This window comes from Myotis lucifugus, unplaced genomic scaffold (assembly GCF_000147115.1).
Source record: "Myotis lucifugus unplaced genomic scaffold, Myoluc2.0 scaffold_0, whole genome shotgun sequence".
Classification (NCBI taxonomy): Eukaryota; Metazoa; Chordata; class Mammalia; order Chiroptera; family Vespertilionidae; genus Myotis; species Myotis lucifugus.
In genome coordinates this window covers 53,347,738-53,371,199 of record NW_005871048.1, presented here as the reverse complement: position 1 = coordinate 53,371,199, position 23,462 = coordinate 53,347,738, and the positions used below count along the sequence as shown (strand labels likewise).

Sequence of the window (23,462 nt, the reverse complement as noted above, 5' to 3'; positions counted from 1 at the left end):
CAGTGGTCCGTTAACATCGTGTGTGATTCTCAAAAAGAATGGTAGAATTGACTGAGCCCAAGTTCAAGACTAAGAAATAACAACAACAACAAAAATAACTTCCTTTAATTCTGAATAAAAGCAATTATTTATATTAAATAATATGCCATGATAAACATAATAGGAAAACAATTTTTTAAAAAAGTTCGTATAATAAAGAAGTTTTTCTTGTATGACATTTTAATATGTGAACTTAGAAACAAAATGATGTTTATTTATTTATTTTTTATAGCAAAGGTGGAAATTTATTAAAGAACAAGTACAGACTCCCACGTAGGGAGGGGGAAGAGTCCCACAGAATGGACTCCCACGTGGGGAGGGGGAAAGGGTCCCCAAAATAATGTTTATTGCAAAAAGCAAACCAACAAATCAGCCCAACTAACCAACCTGCTTCTCTAAGACCAGTTACATTCCCTTTTAACGTCGGTAAGTGTCCAATAAGCATAAAATGCACCATCATCTCACTCTGTAACTGACGTGAAGGTCAAGAATCCCGTAACACCAGCCAGGGCCTGGCATGTGGCTGACCCTCTGGTGCTGAATGGGAGCCTGGGAGGAGGTGCACTTGCATTTGCCACCTCTGATTTGTTGGCCCAAGGACACCTAAGAAAGAGATCAGGGACATACCTTTCTTCTTGGTGTCAGCCTTAATTTTCAAGAGGACAAGGTGTTTTCTTTGGTCTGTGAGCTGCAATCTTTGGAGTAGGCTTTGTACCTCAGAATCACTGTTGGGACAGATCAAGTTGAAGGCATCCCCAGGCTGGTAGGAAAAATCTGTTTTCTAGAGAAGAACCAACAAAAAAATCCCAAATTAATTAAAGATTTCAGTTATGCACAACAAAATCATAGTTTTTTATTATAATGACCATTTTAATACATAAAGTAGAAAAAAGTGATTCTAATTGTAAAAAAGCTAACAAGACCAATAAACTGAAGGCACATACTTTATCAGGAGTTATTTTAAAAATGAAATTCCAGCCCTAACCGGTTTGGCTCAGTGGATAGAGCCTCAGCCTGTGGACTCAAGGGTCCCAGGTTCGATTCCGGTCAAGGGCATGTACTTTGGTTGCGGGCACATCCCCAGTAGGGAGTGTGCAGGAGGCAGCTGATCGATGTTTCTCATCGATGTTTCTAGCTCTCTATTCCTCTCCCTTCCTCTCTGTAAAAAATCAATAAAATATATTTTTAAATAAATGAAATTCCACATTTATCCAATATTTTGCTTTATATCATTGAGTATTTACAGAATAAAAATGAATACCTTCCTCATTTTCTAAAGAGTAAGGGACCTCAGTAAGTTAGTAATCCATGTAAAAAAACTCTCCTATGAAAATATACACACATATATACACAGGCACACACACACATTATGAAAAAAAGAAACTACCCCAGGCCGTCTGTATTAGTTTTCAATTTCCTTCTGTTACTCTTTTCCTTTGGGGAGAAACAGAGTGGGAGAGAACACTATTCTTTCCTTCACTAGTTGACAATGTTATACCATCTGGCTGTGAACACACATGGGCTGGAGAGGAGCCACTTCCCACCGCCTGTCTATTACACAGGCAGGGTCCTGCAAGGGGCCTCTGACCACACAGGCTCACTCCCCTAGCCTGCGAGGCAGACAGACTGGACCCACCAATTGGCCAACCCTTTGCCTCTTTATGAGGACAAAAGTGTAGAACAGCAGAATATTCTTAATATTCCATGTTGTTAAATATTCTATACACATCAAAACATTTTATTTAATGTGTACAGAATATTTAACATGGAATATTAAGAACTTTCAAAACAAATACATAAGCAAAAACTTGATACCTGTTGTATTTCTTTTTTACTATTAGGAAACTCAATTAAATCTACGTAAGTCTGGATGAACCCTAATTTTTCTGAAATCACAACCCACTGCATTCCTCAGGACCTTCATCAAAACAGAGGTTTGAGTTATAAGACTTGAAAGAAGTAGTCAGGCATTGAGGTCTCAGGATGATCCATCAGTTTCTTGAGTAATGGATTGGGGGATCACTGAAGAGGGGCTTGTGGATGGAGTTCAGAGATAAAGTACATATTGCTTCCTGAAACTGCAGAAAATATTTATATAATCATTTCTCTGGAAAGGGGGCCAGTGATTTTTTTTTCCTTCAGATTCTCAAAGGAATGAGAATCAGTACTAAAACATGAACTTTTCTATGACTGTGTAGTCTGAACTCTATTTCCAGCTAGCTGGCTGATCTCAGGTAATCAGCTTTCTTCCAGGGCTCTTCTCATATGGAAAATACTGTCGTGATTCCATTATTCTTTCTTGGCTTAATGTGTAAGGCAGCAACACTATTCTCAATCTGATTCCCCTCCAGAGGCGCTGCTCACTTTAGGCCCTCCCAGAGTGAGGAGAAAACAGGTGTGAGTGGGGAGAAGTATGATGGGTTAAGGATAAAAGGCAGGTGTCCTGTCAGACTCACTCTTCCTGAGTGTACAGACTAGAACACCACACAAGTCTCTCTGCACTTCTCGACAACATAACTGTGCTGAGAAATAAATTCTGCAACTTACTGAAATGTCCAATTCTACTAGAAGAGTGGTTTTTATGGCATCATTTGTAGTCAGCTGAACTGCCTTTGAAACTGGAACTTGAAAAACTGGATCCACTGAAGTCACAGATTCTTGGCTTTCCTCCTTGAGAAACAAATGTGATAAAATATTACTCAATGCAATTTTCAATAATACTTACCATTGCTTCACTGCATGACTAGGTGAGATCTATAGGATCTTATAAAATATCCGGGCTATTTAAGTATTCTTTTCTGAGGTAAGTGACTACACACAGATGCTTCTCCATCTTTCAGAAGAGAAGCTCACCTACACTTGAAACGCCTTGTCTGTTAGACTTTAGAATTTCTGATATATGGATACTAGATACTAGCATCCTCATGTAAATGTCCAATAGTCTTCCTAATAAGCTATGCAGAAGGAAACGGCATGCATGCATATTTTAGGGAGGTGATTCTGAAGGAAATGACAGATGTTTAAGACTGGAAGATGTCTGTCCGGATAGTCACAAGAACCCTCAGTTGTGGGCAGTGATGTTTAACAGAGCTTTCTTGATAACAGGAATGTTCCCTACTAGCCAATACAGGAGCCACTAGTCCCATGTGCCCACTGAACACTGAAAATATGGCTAGTGTAATTAAGAAACTGGATTCTTAATTTTATTTAATTTTCAAGAATTTAAATTTAAGTGGCCACACATGCTAGTGGTGCTTGTATTAGACAGCACAGATCCTGGGAAACCGTAAAGAAATCCAATTCTGTACCATCGCCACACCTTTTCCAACTTGACGTTTCCAAGTTCTAATTAAAAAAACAACAACAAATAATCTAATAAAAATTGGGCAAAGGACCTTAATTGACATTTCTCCAAAGAGGACATACAGATGGCCAATAGACATATGAAAAGATGCTCAATGTCACTAATCATCAGAAAAAAGCAAATTAAAATCACAATGAGATAGCACCTCATACCTACCAGAATGGCTACCACCAATAAATCAACAAATAAGTGTTGGCTAGTATGTGGAGAAAAGGGAACCCTTGCACACTGTTGGTGGGAATGTAGATTAGTGCTGCCACTGTGGAAAACAGTATGGAATTACCTCAAATAATTAAAAATGGAATATTGCCTTATGACCCAGCAATTCCGCTTCTGGGGATATATCCGAAGAAACCAGAAACATTAATTCAAAAGAATATATGCACCCCTATATTCACTGCAGCATTTTTTATAATAGCCAAGATTTGGAAGCAGCCTAATTGTCCATCAGTAGATAAGTGGATAAAAAAAGCTGTGGTACATTTACACAATGGAATATTACTTGACTGTAAAAAAAGGAAACTTTATCTTTTGAGATAGCATGGATGGACCTGGCCAATCAGAGATAAGTACCATATGATTTCACTTACATTTGGAATCGAATGCACAAAGTAAACTAGCAAACAAAGTGGAGACAGACTCATGGATACAGAAAACAGACTGACAGCTATCAGAGGGGAGGGGGTTGGAGGCTGGATGAAAAAAGGTGAAGGGATTAAGCAAAAGAAATTTCACAGACACAGACAACAGTATGGTGATTACCACAGGGAAATGGGGTAGGGGGAATTAGAAGAGTGTAAAGGGGGAATAACTGGTGATGGAGGGAGGCTTTATTTGGGATGGTGAACACACAGTACAATATGCAAATGATGTATTATAGAACTGTACTCCTGAAACTATATAATTTTATTAACTAAAATTAGTTAATAATTTTATTAACTAAAAAACTATATAATTTTATTAACTAAAATTAGTTAATAATTTTATTAACTAAATTTTTAAAAAGTAGAAACTTACACTTAACAAAATGTAGTGAGTTCATTTTGGGTAAGTGGCTGTATGGGAAGCTGAAAGAGGGTCAGGGCTGACAGCCTGAATCGCAGATATTATGTGGGGCAGAGGGACATTCTCCCCTCCCCCACACCTGTTCCCATAGGTGATGGTCCCAAAAGGATGCCTTAATAAGAGAAGCTTTAACAATCACTTTCCCTCTAAGTGTGTTCTTTGAGCAGAGTTACACAAGTTTTCCTTAAATAGTTGAGATTTAACATGTTAGGTGCCATGTCAGTCACTGGTGACTGACACTATACTTTCCGTCTGGACCGGTCATAACCCATAGTTATTTATGTAAAAACACACTTGTTTATCCGACTGCTTTAGAAAGACACTATAAAAATACTAGAGGCCCAGTGCAGATTCATGCACGGGTGGCATCCCTCAGCCTGGCTTGTGCCCTCTCGCAATCTGGGACCCCTTGGGGGATGTCGAAGAGCCGGTTTCGGCCCGATCCCCACAAGCCAGGCTGAGGGACCCCACCAGTGCATGAATCCCCTTCCCTCTGAGATTCATCAGTCTGTTCCATGTTTCCATTCCTGTGGTTTCTGCTCCTGCGTTGAGCGTCTGCCCCCTGGTGGTCAGTGCGTGTCATAGTTACAGGCCGGTCGGCCGGTCACTTAGGCTTTTATATATATAGATGATGCTGCCCTAGCTGGTTTGGCTCAGTGGATAGAGTGTTGGCCTGCAGACTGAAAGGTCCCAGGTTCAATTCTGGTCAAAGGCACATGCCTGGGTTGTGGGCCCAATCCTCAGTGGGGGGTGTGCAGTTGGCAGCCAATCAATGATTCTCTCTCATCATTGATGTTTCTGTCTCTCTCTCCCTCTCTTTTCCTCTTTGAAATCAGTAACTCCCCCGCTCAAAATATGATGCTAAAAAATGCTATTACATCAGATGTTTGCAAATGGCTCTAATGCAGTGGTTCTCAATCTTCTGGCCCTTTAAATACAGTTCCTCATGTTGTGACCCAACCATAAAATTATTTTCGTTGCTACTTCATAACTGTAATGTTGCTACTGTTATGAATCGTAATGTAAATATCTGATAAGCAGGATGGTCTTAGGCGACCCCTGTGAAAGGGATGTTCGACTGCCAAAGGGGTCGCGACCCACAGGTTGAGAACTGCTGCTCTAATGTATTAGAAAGTTGTACTTAACTTGTTTCTCAAATGTCTAAGTGTTTCTTCATTAAAAAGAAAATAAAGAACTAAAAAGCACGCTTGCAGCTTTGAGGGTGTGGTTTAAGTAAGAAAGCCCCTGTGGAACTCCAATCAGGCATCTTAAGAAAGCAGACTTGGCTCTGCATTAACAAATTGGCTGCACTGAAAATTTACCATAAGCACACTGTAGGAAACCATATACTGGCAGCCGTGGGGAGAAGTTAGCTATTATTCCATGTGAGTGCAAAAATTTACAGACCACTTTAAAGTCATTTAGTCGATAGAAAAAATAGTCTAGGCAAATAAAAAGACTTATTATAGATAAAAACAGGTTTATAAGATATTATCAAGAAAAATAATAATTCCTACAATGGAGCATCCAGGATACCTAAATCCACACTGGAAAAGATTTTACTCTAAAGGATTCCTTTAAGATTAGCTGCTGAGATAATATCCTGACTGCCCACAATTTGCCCTTCTCTGACTCACATCTAAAATAAGAAACCAAGAAGTTAATTCTCCAAAATATTGGAGAAACTGAGCTCTTAACCATTTACTTCTTCAAAGACACAAGTAATGTAATAATACAACTGCTTCTACAGTGCATGGGGGCAGGCCTCTGAGGTAAATACTCAACTCTGCACTGCAGTGCAGAAGCAGCCACAGAGGCTTGTGAATGGATAGGTGTGGCTGTGAGCTTGTGAATGGATGGGCTGTGTTCCAATAAAACTTTATTTACAGACCACGAGAGAGGTGGTGGGTCACATTTGGCCAGCAGGCCATAGATTGTTGAATTCTGTTGTAATGTAATTAAATAAAACAAAACAAAACAAAAAACCACATCTATGATAAGATAATACATAGCATGAAGCAAGGCTGCTTACCTGGCCAGGAGACTCATGCAAATGCACCTCTAAATATTCCGGTGGTAAAGCAGGAATATTCAGAGAGGCCTGGGAAAGTGGGGGTATTGAACGGGTAAGTGAGGACTCAAGCTCTGCTATCAAAGCACTTGATTGATCTCTGTTCACTGCATTTTGTTCCAAAACCTCAGAATCCTTTCTTCCTGAGTCACCTAATCGGAGAAGTTCAACTTGTGATTCGATGTGTATTAATTCTGGTTCCACAGGGTCCATCCTCTGGGAGGCAGTCGATGCTGTTGTGAGAGTCACACTCATCTCTTCTATTCCTTTACTTGACACAAAATGTTTTGTGAGGGCAGCCCAGAGCCCGTCAATCCATGGCTCAACGACAAGTTCTAAACTGGATTGTTGTAAAAAAAGGGAAAAAGAAACAAATGCCTGAGTACTCCATTTAAATACATAAGAATTGCCCTGGCTGGTGTGGCTCAGTTGGTTGGAGTGTCTTCCCGTACACCGAAAGGGTGGCAGGTTCAATTCCCGGTCAGGGCACATACCCAGGTTTTGAATTTGATCCCCAGTTGGGGTTCGTGCAGGAGGTAACCAATGGTTCTCTCTCACATTGATGTTTCTCCTTCTCTTTCTCCCATTTTCTCTCTGAAATCAATAAAAGATAATAATAATAAATACATAAGAATGGGTAATGGCAGTGTCTGTCCATTCCACAGAATCCTAGGCAACTGTGAAAAACAGTAGGATGACTATTCAGGATACAAGAATGAATGATGGGTGACCAAGTTAAAAGCAGAGCATTATTCTCCGTTCATTAGCACTGAGCTGTAAAAAATATGAGCATGTATAAAAATTAAAGAACAGAAATGAAGGTATTTTAGTAGTAGTAATAGAATGTTATTCCTCTTAATAGAGTTGGTAATCTTTATTTTAAAAAAGTTTTAATTTTTTAATTTTAAACAAGCATGCTAAATTCTGATGTGGCTAACAGAACTTAACCAAAAGACAAGTTTACTCTAATATACAAATGATAATTTTATCAATTGAATGCAGTGTATTTCTTTGTCTAGCCAATTTACTAATATTTTTTCCTACATATTAAAATATTGCTAAGAAACTACACAAACAAATGCTAACTCTTTTGACTAAGTAATTGTTCAAATCCTCTATCAGTTCCGAACAATTTTTCTGGTAAAATTTGCAGGAAGGCAAACACAGGCGGAAAAAGCAATCATCCTTCAGGGAAGCTGAATTGATCACAAGTACATCTGAAATGTGTTGGTCTACTTACTCCTAACGAACTGTGTTACTTCACAATAACATTCCCCATATTCCCTGAACAGAGAAGTTACGAGTGAACAGGTAAGAACAACTGTGTCAGGACCTTGGAAATAACATTATTGTCATCTTTAATCACAACTCAAAAGGAGGTACCAATTAAATTCCAATTCATAACATTTTAGACTTTGTATTATTATGACTCCTGCTAATTTCATTGTATTCATTAGGTGCTCATACAGTACATAGCTCAAAATTTGGTTATACAGTACATCTAACCCTCATGAGCCTTTGGAAAAGCAAATACATAAAATACTGGGTTCAATAATGACAGCTACATTGAAAAACCAGTCTCACAACTCAGAAATATGAAGACAATAATCAGAGAGACAGCAAATGTTCACCAGTGCTTACTACATGGCAGGCACTATTCCAAGAGGACAACCTGTATTAATTCTTTTGATCCCCAGAGAACCTTACACAATATATGCCATCATCATTGATTTCACAAAGGAGAAACAGAAGCACAAAAGGCTTAAGTGATCTGACCAAGGTTTCAGTCAGTAAGTGAGGGATCAAGGATTTAAACCAGGTATTTGGACTCCAATCTGTGCTCTTAACCCCTTCAATGTGGTAGTACATTAAAACAGGCGTTTTCTTGAAAATATTTTAATTTTAGAAAAGGGAAAATTCAAGTAAGGTAGTTAGGTTGAAAATTTAAGACATGCAACTGAAATATAGATTTTAAATTTTTAATGCCTGATCCAATAAATGAATAGAGAAACCAAAAGCCTTTGAAAAGAAGCAAAGTATGGACATAATGAAAGGCCTAAGGAACTATATAAGGAGTTAAGAATTAAACAGCTCACACAAGACAATAAACATTTAATGTCAACAAAATTCTGAAAGAAAGCCCAATATAAAGGGACAAAACTAAAAGGTAACATGCAAGACAATGTGGTAGAGCTTTGTCACCATCAAGAACATGTGCACTGGGACATGGAAAAGATCCACAGCACCATAGCTACAGGCACAGCACCACAGCTGCAGGCAGTGATGGACATGAAGGGGGAGTTAAGGGGAATAAAAGAGTATCTAACACACTCATACAAGGTTGTCATATGCAAAAAAGCAAGACATTGGCTGAACCTGTCATTATTCATAAATATAAATCTAGTGAGAATTCATTTAATGTATGCACCTGATAGAAAAATATTAAGTATGTGTGCTATTATCTGGCTAAAATAGTTAAAGGTTAAATGACAGAACAAGTTGTAGGACAATCAACATCTATCAGATCTTTGAATACACTTTAAGAGGATTTAAAGGGTGGCAGGCAATAGGGTGGAATACTGAGTTATAAAAGCAAGAGTAAATAAAAGTAATGAAAATAAAAATTGTATTTCTGGTGGGCATTAAGATATAAGGAAGAGAGTGACAAGAATGTAGCCTGCTATGAAGGCCCGGATCTGCGTTCCCTATTAGTGATGCATGGCCTGCTGGTCACCCTCCATGTAAGAGGGCCCTGCTGAGTTACTCTCCCGTGTGCAGTCAGAGAAAGGCACCCATACAGGATATCAAAGTTCCTAAACAAATTGCCGATTTTTACAAATTCCTATACATTTTAGATAAAGGTAACTGTACTGGGACACCTTTTGTAATTTCACCCATTAGCAGATACTGAGAAGGATGAGGCACTTAAACTCGCTACCTTTCGTCATGTACAAACAGGGTTCCCGGAAATGACAGGAGTGCATTGCTCTTACCCCACACAGTCATCCGCATGTCCAGTGTCATAGAAATGCCGGGCACCAAGCTCCTGAAGTCGCTTGTCAATCACCTTCCCCCCATTACAGAAGTATGTGTATTCTGAATCACCCAGACCTAAAGAGCCCAAATAGGTTATCAGTGTACAATAAGCTTTAGACTTAAAGAAGATATATACAAATATTTCAAATAATTCCATTCATTCCCTTTGTGATAGAGAAGAAATAATGCATAACTTCACATTTTCTTATTTTTTCTTTGAGTAATACTAAGTATGAAATAATTTTCTTCTATTTTATAATGTAAAAGTACCAGACACATTGAAACAACAAATACTTTTTGGCCACTGGTTAACAGAAATTTTTTTTCACATTCTTTTTTCCATGAATTGGGTGAAAAATACGGAAATCTTAAAACAAGGATTAGGTTTAAAAAACATAATTTCTGTATTTACAGACTTTTCTGATTTGGTACAGGGGTCTGCAAACTATAGCCTGTGGGCAAAATAAACCTTTTTTTTTGTAAATATAGTTTCACTGGCACCCAGTCAAATATATTTGTTCACATACTGTAATGGCAGCTTTCAAGCTCCCACAGCAGAGTTGAGGAGCTGTTACCGAGACCACATGGCCTGCATGCAAAGCCTAAAATACCCATCTGGGCCTTTACAGGGTTTACTGACCCCTGACCTTGAGCATACAAGGTACATCTACAATGTAAACAATCACTGGCTATGTTTCTGTTGGATAAACTAAGAATTGCTTCTATGTTTCCTGGTAAGGAAATGGGCTAACATGTTCAGACTTGGTTGCAAATTTAAAAATAAAAGCTTAAATTTCTCAGTTTTTTAATCATCTCCATGTACTTTCCCAACAAAAACAGGGTCCATTTATGAGTCTAAGATAGACTATAACATTTGGATAGAAAGATACATTCAGATACTAGAATTAAAGCCAGTAATGACAGCAGTCAGAGCAGAAAATATAGTACATACCTAATAACCCATACCGCAGGTGAGCAAAGAAGTCACCTGGCAGCGTCTTGTCCTGTATTTTCTTCATGAACTTGCGCGCTGTGTCCGGTGGGTCTCCAGTGCCCGTGGTAGAAACCACCACCACAAGAGGCGCTGTTTCAGTTTTTAGATCATACTACAAAACAAGAATTCATGTCAGTTCTACTGCTATGTGTAGTTTTGACTTACAATCAGCTTAGTTTCCTGTCTTGAACCTGTCATGAGTAATGCCTATGGCATAAGGGCAGAGAGGCACGCAGAACATTTTCAACTTGGGAAAGCAAATTGTTGCTCTTCACTATCAGGGCACTTGGCAATCAGAGCTGAGAACATTAGCAGTGATAAATTGGGATCATCGGTGTTTCCAAGTCTTAAAATCAAGCTTCTTCATTCTGATGTTCATCTAAATGTAAATATTTCAAAAAGAGCACTACACTTCTATGTATGTTTCGATGAGCTCTACTGCTAACAAACAGCATCTAGTTTGGCTCAAAGGAATTCACTTTACTTTTCATGCTGATTTAATAGATAAAAATCTGAGCTAAAATTTTATAGGAGAGTTAACACTCACTGGGCACTTCGCAAGTTATGTAGTAAACTCTACACAGTCTGTCAAAGTAACTTCACCTTGAAAAGGACTCACATGATCTAGGAAGTAGAGAGCTGTTTAAACTTGGATCAAGAACTGGAGAAACCATTCACCTTAGGAGATGTTACTAACTTGGTATTGAAAAACACTAACTACTCACCTAACTTTCAAATAGCTGCAGACCTAGGTGGTGAGGTGGCCCAAGCGCCAAGTCAGGATTAATTATATGATGACCGTATTTTTGTAAGATTCAGACTGTGGCACCCATAATGTAAACTTACTTTGAAGATACTACAGAATTACAAAACCTGCCCACTGGTGGTGTCTTCCAGGACACACCCTATCAGGTGAGTGACTACATCAGGAGTCACCTTGGCCCTTCCTTGAACTGAGTTTATAATTCTTTTGAACTAGACATGTGGGAAAAAACAGAGGAAGTTGTGAACTTGAGTGAGAGTGTACCAGCAGGGCAGTTTTTGAAGTACTGAACTGAATTTGACTGCTTAGTGGCTAAGGCTTCAGCTTGTGCTTGTATGAAAGCCCCTGCTAGTTGCTACGACCTGGATTATTTAAAACAGTAAAATCTGGAGGTCGCAACAGAACTAACTGTAAGAACATAGATCTGTTAAGTTCTTATGGATCCTATGGCAGGGACTGAATGCACAAGTAGTCCCTGACCTAAAGAAGCGGAGTCTTCTCCTGATCTTTACACACCTGCTTTAAATTCTATTTCACCAAAGAATTAAGTACCCCTTCACTTGGAGGAACTCTGACACAAATGACAAGGTCTTTATTTGGGAGAAATACAAATGGGGCCCTGGGATTCATGAGATGGAAAGCACACATATGCACACGAACACATATATCTCATTGTTCTCACAGCCATCCCATGAAATAAACAAGGCAAAAACTGCTGCTTCCATGTTGGTTAAGTACTTGTTTCAGTTTTTGAGAGAGTTTAGTCTAATTCAAATGGATACTTGAGTGTAAAAAAAAAAAAGAAAAAAAAGCTGGTAGGAATCTTAATACTCTTGATAAAATAATAATTTGAGTATTTAAGAAAAAAGGATAAAGGATAAAGTCCTCTTTTGTTGTTCAACCTCAATCCCAACCAAAATATCTTCAAAGCATAAGACAGTAAAAATGCAGGAATAACAGCTCTTACTTTATCTAATTCACTGATGCAGTGAAGATCTGCAGAAAATCCATGGGCAGCTGCCTTTTCAAATATTTCTTCTGCTATGGCCTTTGCCTGTCCTTGCTGCGTAGCATAGAGTAACAAAAACCTTCTCATCTCCTCCAGGCATACGCTTTAGCTAGAATAGTAACAACTGAAAAATGTAAAAGAGAAAAGAGGATTTTCTTTCTAATAAAGTAACAAACTGCAGGTATTAATTCTCCCTCATAATCTTCAAAAAAAAGATTCCAACAATACCCACACAAAATATGAAATACACTTCTCTGAATCTGTTTGTTAGCATTAATTCTCAAAGCGTCATAAAAAAGAGAATATATCAAACCAGGGAGAACAGAGGAATGAAGCTCTAATTCCACGTCTCAGAAATCATTCTGGGGTCAGACGACTTGGGCTTCAATCCAGGGTCAGTCACTCACACGGCAGAAGTGCAGGCAAGCCTCCCAACGGGTCTGTGCCTGGGCTCCCCCACCCTCTAAGTGGGGGTCACCACAGAAATGCCTACTGACAAAGACTGAGAAAAGCACCTGAGCAGTGACTGAGACACAGCAGTGCTCAATCAGATTCTTCTTTGCTTGCTCTTTTAAAAAAGGGAAAAATAAAACTTGCATTAAAATTGTAGGAGTCATGGGCAAAGGGCCTAAATAGACACTTCTCCAAAGAGGACATACAGATGGCCAATGGATATGTGAAAAAACGCTCGAAGTCACTGATCATCAGAGAGATGCAAACTAAAATGACAATGAGGGATCACCTCACACCTGTCAGAATGACTACCATCAACAAATCAACAAACGACAAGTGCTGGAGAGGATGTGGAGAAAAAGGAACACTCGTGCACTGCTGGTGGGAATGCAGACTGGTTCAGCCACTATGGAAAACAGTACAGAGTTTCCTCAAAAAGTTAAATATGGAACTGCCATTTGACCCAGTGATCCCACTTCTAGGAATATATCCTAAGAAACCAGAAACACCAATCAGAAAGGATATATGCACCCCTATGTTCATAGCAGTATAATTTACAATAGCTAAGATCTGGAAACAGCCCAAGTGCCCATCAGTAGATGAGTGGATAAAAAAGCTGTGGTACCCTACACAATGGAATACTATGCAGCAGTAAAAAAAGAAGAATCTCTTACCCTTTGAGACAGCATGGAGGGACCTGGAGAGTATCATGCTAAGTGAAATAAGTCAGTCAGAGAAAGACAAGCATCACATGATTGCATTCATATGTGGAATCTAAGTAACAAAATAATCGGGTGAACCGAGTGGATCTGGAAACATGGAATCATGGAACAGAGTACAGAATCTGAGGGAAGGTGGGTGGGAGGTAATCAACCAAAAACCTTGTATGCATATATGCATAACCCATGGACACAGACAATAGGGGGCTGAAGGCCTGTGGGGGGGATCGGGGGTGGGTTGGAGGGGGTCAATGGGGGGGGGGAAGGGGACATGTTATACTTTCAACAATAAAGAATTATAAAAAAAATTGTAGGAGTCCCGGTTCCTACTGCTAAATAAACTAGTAATGAACTTAATCAAATACTGTTTTATTACTTAATTCAACATCAAATATAGGTAGGTGCATGTGTATCTGCACTTAAATATGGAAGGCCAATATTTCTAATCCAGTCGATCGTTTTACTAGTTCACGTCTTTCCTGAAGAGAAACCAGCAATAAAATAAAGGACCCTCACAGACTTCTCATACTTACTCGGTCTCTACAACGGGGACACTGTCAATTAGTACGGAACAAGTTAAACTGAAACCCAAATCACAATCTTTTTGGCGAATGAACCACCAACAGTTTTATGCTCCTCGGGCCAGTTACATCTTAGGACAAATTAAGAAACAAAGAAATTAAAAAATAAAAGAACTGTGTTAGGGAAGGTGTTAATGGCCACGGAATATGCTTAGGGAACAGAACACACCTGGCACACGGCGGGTGCTCCGTAAATTTACGGAATGAAGGCAGGCGTGTAAATGAGTACATACGAGGACGCCGCACATTTAGGGCTCACTGAGAACCGAGAAAGTGACAGGACGCCACGCTTCTTATGACAGCTAACCACCTGCAACCCTTCCCAGGGGCCGCGCACGGGGGCAGGCGCTTCAGAGAACAAACAGAACCTCTTCGTCCGACAACCACCTTAAACGGCTCCCCGCATTTCTCAGAGGCGGCTCCCCGGCACACGCAGAGCAAGGGCAGGCGGAGAAGCGGTGGAGCAGGACAGCCCAGCCAGCCAGCCAGGTCCACGCTCCTAACATTCCCGAGTCCCCACAGCGCCCCCACTGTGTCCTTTAACCCTGCCTAGAAAAGCGTTCAGGACAAAGATACCGACCCAACAGGGGTCCACAGCCACCTGCGGGGCCAGCTCCGCCGGTGCACAAGCCGGGAGACCGTCCGGCCCCGGCGCAGCCCGAGTTCGGCCCGCAGCCCAGCGGGGCCGGGCTTCAGATCGACCAGCGCGCGCCCTTCCCGGTCAGGGTTGGAACGCCGGGGCGCGGAAGCCGGTACCCTCGCCGACCCGGAACCGCCTCCGCAGCTGCCAGTGCTGGGTGTGTGGCCCAAACAGGGGTGCAGCGAGCAGAGTACTCACCTGCGAGGGCCCAGCCGGGGACGCCCGCGGAGAGCGTGGCTCCCAGTCCTTGCTCCAGCGCCTGCGCACACGGTCCGCGTCCAAACCAATACCAATGGAGAGCTCGGAGGGAGCTGGGCCAATCACAGTGCGCCGGGCTGCGGGGTGTGGCTTTCTGTCCCCGCGCATGCGCCAGATAGCTTGGTTCCTCCAAGGCGTGCGAAGTAAAGGCCGACCGGCAAGAGCTGCTGGGGACTCCGGCGGGCTGAGCGCGGTAGGTGTCCGTGCGGGTGTAGGGCTCGTTTTTTACGGCCCGTGTCGTTGCTTAGGCTGCGGTGCTGCACTGGCCGGCCCAGCCCTCTCAGGCCGCCGCGCCCGGCCGGTGCTTGAGCGCAGGTCCCAGGGACGCCGGGTTTGGGGGCGCCAGGCTTTGGGGTCCTTCCATTCCTAGAGGACGCGGCGCCCCGGACGTCCCCTCTTGCCCTGCACATCCGTTTTCTTAAATCTCACAGCGGGGTGTTTAGATCTGGACTGGCCGCCCACCTTCTCCCCTTATTGACTTGCATGTCTGTAACGTTTTTTATTCACTTGCTTGTTTGCCGTTTGCCAGCCTAGACCGTATTCTTCCTCATTCCTAGCTACCAGGGGAAACCAACACCTCGGGAGCTTTTATGCACCTTTTAAAAAATCTTTGCTTTACGTTGACCTATAGGAATTTTGGCCACTTGACCCGTTGCTTTTTTTTTTTTTTAATCTTTGAGCAATGCAGGCATTAGGGGCACCGACACCCTGCCCCCACCCCTACCCCCAACCCTCGTGGATTGGGAAATCCGGTATAACTTTTGACTCCCCAAAACTTAATTGTAGTGGGCCCTCCGCATGCGGGGATTCCCAGCTCTGATGAAAAACATTTAACCAGACGCAGTTCCTTCCATCCACCAACTGATAGGACGTGTGTTTATGACTAGACTTTGAATCCATCCCGGCTCTGCCACTCACTAGCTGTGTAAACGGGATAAAATTACTTCTTGGTGCTTTAAGTTTCCTCATCTATGAATTGATGATGAAAGTGCTTAATTTATTGTGCTGTCAAGAGCATTAGTTTAGTGCACGGAAAGCACAACAGTACCAGGCAAATGATAGTGATTATCATCATTAGATGCCGGCCAATTTTCTAAGCGGCTCTGCTCTTCTAGTACTTATGTTTTGCTGGGAAATGTTTATTAATCACTTATTTGGGGTACTCATCCTTAGTCCCATAAGTATTGATGTTGAATGAGGCATGTTCTCAATATATTTGACCATGTTTTTTATTCCTATATTTAGTTATAAGTCAAGAGTTGAGAATCTGATGGCATGGCTTTAATTACCTTGCGGAGGAATCTTTGTCATTTACCTGATTTTCGGATAAATGGAGCTCTGGGTGCTCTGAAAAATCAACCTGTACATCATGTTCACGAGGCAGTCAAGGGGCATCTGTACCCATGGTTCTTCTGTTCACTACAACCTGGGCCTTTCAGGGTCAGGTTCCATCATGCCTGTTGTAAAAAGTTCCATTCAGAAAACGGAAATGACCTTCATCCTGTTGGTGAGCCAGTGTTCCCTCAAGTACATGATTGGGACAGTTTTGAACAAAATCTCAAAAACATGGACGAAGAGCTCTTTTACAGGAGACTGAACAACTGCACTTCACCAGAAGAAGTGCTAAGTTTCATAAGCACACTACAAACTTTGCCTGATACGATGGCAGCAGGAGCCTTACAACGGATTTGTGAAGTGGGAGAAAAAGATGGTGATGAAAGGCTGCCAAAGGAAGTAATAGAAAATCCCGTCTTTCAAGCTTTATGTGTTCAGTTTGAACAGGAACCCTCAAATCTGTCAAACACCGGTTTGGTGACTGCGTTGCAAGCCCTGACTCTGTTGTCTGTGGATCCCCAAAGTAGCTTGTTACTGAACCTGGTGGCAGAATGCCAACATCGTGTCAAAACGGGAGGCCTGGAAGTCCACAGCCTTTGTGTTCTTGCGGAAAGTCTGCTCAAACTACGAGGTCCAGGTTGTGCGACCCTAGACCTGATTATATATCAACTGCAAGCTGAAAAATTGGAAGATTTTACCTCCGAGGATATTGTGGCCCTTTATAGAATACTGCAGGCATGTACTGAAAAAGTGGACCAACACCAGACATTTCTAAATAAGATAAACAGCTTTTCTCTATCAATAGTTTACACCCTGAGTCCTAAATCAATAAGCCAAATGCTCACTGCCCTGGTGGTTCTCGATCAAACTCAGGCACTTCCTCTGGTTATAAAATTGGGTAAATATGTTGTGAGGCACATCCCTCATTTCACTAATAAAGAGCTTGGAAAAGTCTTAGAGGCTTTCATATACTTTGGGCACCATGACCGATTTTTTATAACAGCCCTGGAGCAGCACGTAGTGTCTCTGTGTCTCACTTTAGACCCTGAGGTTGTCAGCAAAGTCATGGAGTACTGCAGCAGAAAACAGATCCTTTCAAAACCCATCTTGAATGCAGTGGCAGAAACTTTTGTTTGCCATTCCGAAAAATTTTCCCCTAGTCAGATTTCTGAGTTGATTGAACCATTTGGAAAACTCAATTATTTGCCACCAAATGCCTCTGCTTTATTTAGAAAGCTAGAAGATACGTTACACACTCATTTCAACTCTTTTCCTCCCAAAACACTATTGAAACTTCTCCATTCATGTTCGCTTATTGAATGCCATCCAGTCAACTTTATGGGAAAAATATTCAGTCCTTATTTTCTTCAAAAGCTGCAAGGTGAGTTGGTTATAACTTCTGCGAGTGGAAAAAATAACCTTTGAACTTAATGGTGTTTTCAAGTCACATGTAGCTTTTACATTGAGCAATGCTTTACCTTTTTTTAAAATTTCATAACTAGAGGCCCAGTGCACAAAATTTGTGCAGGGGTGGGGGTTCCCCCTCAGCTCGGCCTCTCGCAGTCTGGGAGGATGTCCAACTGCCTTGGAGGTGGGAGAGGCTCCCGCTACCACCACTGCACTTACCAGCTGTGAGCCCGGCTTCTGGCTGAGCGGCGCTCCCCCTGTGGGAGCACACTGACCACCAGCAGGCAGTTCCTGCATTGAGTGTCTGCCCCCTGGTGGTCAGTGTGCATCATAGTGACCAGTTGTTTCACAGTTTGGTCAATTTGCATATTAGCCTTTTATTATATAGGATAAACTAAAGAGGACATCTGAAGTTGTAGATAGCAGTGTAAATGCAGAATTAAAGCATGCTAGAACATTGCACTGAGTGAGAGAACAGTTTCGGGTAAACAGACTGCTGCCCTAGCTGAGAAACAGTATTCTTAGGGGACTGCGGTGATGGAACTGGTAAAGTCACAGCAACATGTTTGAATCTTTGTGAAGGAGAACTGTAGAACTCATTTTTTTTTTTTTGAGAGACAATAGTATCTTAATTGAAGGGCACCAGATATGTCAACAATCTCAATTTCCAAGAACTTCCATTAATTCGACTAACATTTTGTCCCTCTTAATTATATATTCTCTAGTTAGGAGCTTTAATTCTTGGAAGTTAAAATGAGATTGTATTGATGGCAAGCAAGAAGGCATAAAGGCATAATTAATTCCAACATGTTCTTTTCATAGTGTCATTTAAGAGTAACTTACTGGAGTGAATAAATGAATGTTTTATATTCTTAATATTCTTTTTTTTAATTCTTAATATTCTTTTCTCTCATTACATATATCAAAATTCATATTTAACTATGACTAAGATGCTTTTTATTTCAGGCGAGGAATCATATTTGGACAGACTGAGCCTAGCACAACTAACCCCAGCTTTTGTTAACCTCGATCCTCGAATGCCCTTTCTATAAGGTAAAAGCATGAGCTGTGCTTTATGTCTCTATGGGGGCAGTTTTCTTTTGTTCCCTTTCCCCAACCATCTAACATTTTTGTTTAGTTCTTTCTCTTTTGATCTGTCTCAATCTCATTAACAACTAGAATTTCCATTCACTTGGAGTTAGTGGTCACCAGATAGCCTTTTCTTTAATAAATCAACCCCACTCCTGTTTTCTTGTCCTTGAAGGACCCATTTCCTGGTGTGTAAGATTTCTTGGAAGATGCTGCAGGGTTAGATTAATAGTACTCAGAGAGCCATGCTGGGGGTGTTAGCCCCACAGCAGTGTGGCTCTGGACTGAACACATCCTAAATTGTCCGGGGTACATTTTTAAGTGCAGGCTGTCATCTGATGGAGTTCGGTGGAGGTGGAGTTTGTGTGTCCCATCAGGTACTCCGCACTGTGGGGGTAGCCACATCTCCCCCACTTCTATTGTATTGTGACATTAGTCCCTTTAATTTTTCATTTGACTCTGAAAAACAGTATCACATTTTTAAATTGAATTTTAATGAGCAATAAGGAAGTTGAGCATATTTTTAAACGTTTATTGGTCATTTACATTTGCTGTGAATTGCCTTTTTACCCTCTAACTCATATTTCTATGGGTTTATTTTTTTCCCATAGGAGTCACTGTAAAACAGATTTTAGCTATTGTGGGTGTTGTACATATTTTCTTGTGGTTTTAATTCTTAGTTTTTTAATTTAATGTTTATGATGCCTCCTTGCTGAATAGAAATTTTTAAGCTTTCTATAGTCAAATATATCCCATCTTTTATGGCTTCTAGGTTTCCTATCCTGCTTAAAAATATTTCATCACTCATAAGCTAATATCAATGTTTTACTAAATTTTTATTTATACTTTTTAAACATATTTTTATTGATTTCAGAAAGGAAGGGGGAGGGAGGAAGAGCTAGAAACATCAATGATGAGAATCATTGATTGGCTGCCTCCTACACGCCCCCTATTGGGGATCGAGCCCACAACCTGGGCATGTGCCCTTGATCAGAATCAAACCTGGGACCCTTCAGTCCACAGGCTGACACTGTATCCACTGAGCCAAACTGGCTAGGGCTACTAAATTTTTATTATCTGGTTGATTTTATATCTTATTTTTCTTTCTCATATTTACATATACAATTTGTAGGGTCCAAAACTTCTTCCTAAATATCAAGTGAAATCATTTCTTACTCCGTGCTGCTCCCTGGAGACGCCTGTGGATTTTCATCTTTATAAATATGTGATGTTTGGATTGATTGACCTTTTGGGAGCAAGATCATATTTTGCTTCAAAAGTGTTAACACCATATTATTACACAATAGGTGAGTAATAGGGGGTTTTGTTGTTTATTAACCTTCAGCCTTCATTCTCATTTGGAATATTTGCAACTTAGTAGCCATAGAAGGTCTGGAAATACAAAATGGACTTGCCCTTCCCTAAAGGTGAAGTGGAACAAGGGTGTGTAGTAGGGCTGAGTTAAGACTGCCTGGGGTTGAGTCCCCACGTGTTAGCCACATAGTAGCAGACTGTCTTTAGGCAGAGTTTTTAACCTTTTCTGCTTGCTGCTTTCTGTAAAATGGGAGAATAGTGGCTTCTTAGACTTGTTTAAGGATTACATGAAATAACGAGTAATACAGTAAGTGCTCAGTAATCGTTAGCTGCTGCTGTACTCTAGGCCAGTGCTGTCCAGTAGAGTAGCCACTAGTACACATGGCCACTTACATTTAAAATAATTAAAATTTTAAAAAATTCAAAGTTCAGTTTCTCAGTCATATTAACCACACTTTCAAGTGTTCGGTAGCCACAGGTAGCTCACGGCTGCCATATTGGACAACAGAGGTATAAATGTTTCCATCATCATGAAAGTTCTGTTGGACAGCACTGACCAGAGACAAGTCCTTCTGCCCTTACAAATTTGTAAAGATTAATGTCTAAAAGAAAATCAGCTCAAAGAGGACAGTGTTTTACTGGCTCCAGGTGGTCACATCTCACTCTCCTCTGGTACGGGCTCCTTTTAGAAACGGAATGGCAGAGCATCAGTGGGAAGGAAGGGGAGTCTGTCCATGCTCTGGGACCACATGTCGGGGTGCAGGATGCTTTACTACCCTGGTGGCTCTGGGCGCTCCAGTGAGGAAAGGTTCACTGTGCATAGGTGTCTGGCATCGCTTAATTTAAAGGATTTTCCTCACTGGGTTGAAGGAGTCAGTTGTGTGAGTGACTCCTGTTATCCCCCAAGTAACCTGAGAACCCATTCCTTGTTTTTGTGTAGTTGAGCGTTCTTAGTTTCAGGCTGACTTGGTTGATTATAGACCCGGTTAAGTTAAAAATCTCAACATTGTCTGGTGTGGTCATTACTTTGCAGCCTTCAGCCAGTTGGTAAATGCAGTGTGGAAGAATTCAAACAGACGAGGAGGAAAGGAAGATAGTGTTTGTGAGGGTATCACACGAAGGATTTTCCCTTTCTTCTCTCACCAGATGTTGAAATTAAATTAGATGAAGAAGGATTTGTATTACCATTTACATTTCATGAAGACGTACATAAAAGGTAAGAAAACTTGTCGTTAATGTTACTTGCTGAGGATAAACAATGATTGTCTTCTAAGAAAGTGAAAAAAATAAACATTCTGGAAATTAAAACACTACTTTGCAGCATACCAGTTTTGGAAAATATTTGTAACATTTATGAACCTCAATTGAGTGTTTTCTTAACAGATTAAAGGATAACACATTCTTTATTTACTTGACACTAGTACTGGCAAATAGGAATAAGCAAATCCCAAATAAATTCTGGCAACTAAAAATATGTAAGTATTTTGGATAGTTTTAAAAATTGACTCACTCTCTCTCTGATTTTTCAGGATAGCACTGTGTATTGATGGTCCAAAAAGATTTTGTTTGAATAGCAAACACTTACTGGGAAAGGAAGCTATTAAACAAAGACACCTACGCTTACTTGGTTATCAGGTCGTTCAGGTATGCTTGCGTCGTGTCCCCCCCGCCCCCCCCCAGCAATGTCTACTTTAGATTTGCTTTTTCCAGGTTACTAAGTGGTCTTCCAGCCCACTTATATTAAGGTCGAGAGCATTTTATTTTATTGAATTTATTGGGGGGGCATTGGTTAATAAAATTATAGGTTTTAAATGTACAGTTCTATAATACATTATCTGTATATTTTATTGTGTATTCAATTACAAAATTATTGGAATGTCTGTTTTAATTCCCACCTGATTTTATGAATAAAAGTGGACAAGATAGCCCATTAAAACCAGTATCCTCATCACCACTTAGAGTTTAAGGCCTTACTTGTATTTACATCATAAATCACGGCAGAAGGTCTCATGTGAGGAGCCACAGTGAGTGGACATGGAGCTTCCACAACTCTCCAAGCTGTTCACCAGTCTGCCCTCTCTTTCCTGTCTGGTTACTCTTTTCCACTCCATTTTTCTACATTCTCAGATTAATTTTCCTAAAATTAATCGTGCCAGTGTGTGTTCAGAGCCTTTATGTTTATTGCTTATTGCTTAGGTGATAAAGTCAAAGCTCCTGGGCGTCTCAACGTCCCAGGCCCTCTGCTCTGGGAGCAGCCCCGAGCTGGCAGCCAGGCACTCTGCTCTGACCTCGGGGTCTGCTCCCCTTCCCTCAAGCCCCCTCCATTCTCTCTGGCTTTTCTCCCTTTGTCCAGCTGCTTCCACCACCACACTGGTCTCCCACTCTGGGTATCTGTGGTCATTCATCAGCTCCCAGGTCAAGTCCACCTTTCACCCTAATCTGACAATACCAGAGCCCAAATTTTCTTTGCACGCTCTGCTTTGTATTTCCTGAAGCTAGGTGCTGTTGTAGGCACTGGGGCTACAGGATGAATAAGCTAGTGTGGTCTTTGCCCTGCAGGAGCGTACATTCTGCTGTGGAGGAGGGCGAGGAACAAGTAACCAAAAAAACCAAGGGAGTTTCAGATTGTGAAGGATTATGACAAATTTTATTTTCCTCCCTTTACAGATCCCCTATTATGATATTGAAACTCTAAAATCAAAACTTGAATTGGTGGAATATTTACAAAGGAAACTATTTTCTCAAAATGCTGGCATTTGTTGGTAAGGAGAAGGAATACTGGCTTCAGAACTCATATCATGAAAGAACTTGTGTTTTCATGGGACTCAGTATAAGAAAAAGAATGTCATTTGTGAAATAGCCCTTTCTTTATGGACTGATGATCTGGAAATGGTCTGTAGTTTTGCTTATACCATGTATATAATTACTGGTGATAAATTTAAAATAAATTTTAATTTAATATAATTATCATACTTTTATACAATAAACAGAATTAATCAAGTATAATAAAGTATGTAATGAATAAATTGTTATTATTAAATCTTCTGCCTTGTAATAGCTATCTGCTAACTGAAAATATGCTCTTTAGAGACCTTAGTTTCCTCTTCTAAAAAATGTAAGGAAAAAAATTTTATCTCCCTTGTCCTTTTATATTTTCTTAGAGGAAATGATATATGGTAAGGAGGAGGAGTGAGAAAAATAGAACAGAGTCCTTTGAATATAAATATAATTATAGAATTATGCAGAAATGACCCTTTAGTTAGTAAGAAAATATATTAATATGGGAGCTTTTATCTTTTTTTAAAAAAATTAAGGCTTAAAGACT

General features: G+C 40.6%; 2 protein-coding genes across 2 annotated transcripts in view; one reads left to right on the top strand and one right to left on the bottom strand.

Moving 5' to 3' along the window:
• MTRR (5-methyltetrahydrofolate-homocysteine methyltransferase reductase) overlaps window positions 1-14,861 on the bottom strand; it is a 31,591-nt gene extending 16,730 nt beyond the window's left edge. The window contains 7 exon segments of the mRNA XM_023752159.1: window positions 667-820; window positions 2,587-2,709; window positions 6,501-6,879; window positions 9,533-9,650; window positions 10,528-10,681; window positions 12,300-12,464; window positions 14,675-14,861. Of these exon segments, the coding sequence (XP_023607927.1) occupies window positions 667-820; window positions 2,587-2,709; window positions 6,501-6,879; window positions 9,533-9,650; window positions 10,528-10,681; window positions 12,300-12,428 (1,057 nt within the window). The 5' untranslated portion in view covers window positions 12,429-12,464; window positions 14,675-14,861.
• A 259-nt stretch (window positions 14,862-15,120) lies between these two features.
• On the top strand, window positions 15,121-23,129 carry FASTKD3 (FAST kinase domains 3). Its single transcript, XM_006081477.3, is given in 8 exon segments — window positions 15,121-15,185; window positions 16,238-17,708; window positions 18,701-18,744; window positions 18,746-18,787; window positions 19,956-20,130; window positions 21,284-21,353; window positions 21,667-21,781; window positions 22,805-23,129. Coding segments are annotated over 7 exon segments (1,986 nt in total). The 5' UTR covers window positions 15,121-15,185; window positions 16,238-16,267; the 3' UTR covers window positions 22,904-23,129.
• Window positions 23,130-23,462: the final 333 nt, after the last annotated feature.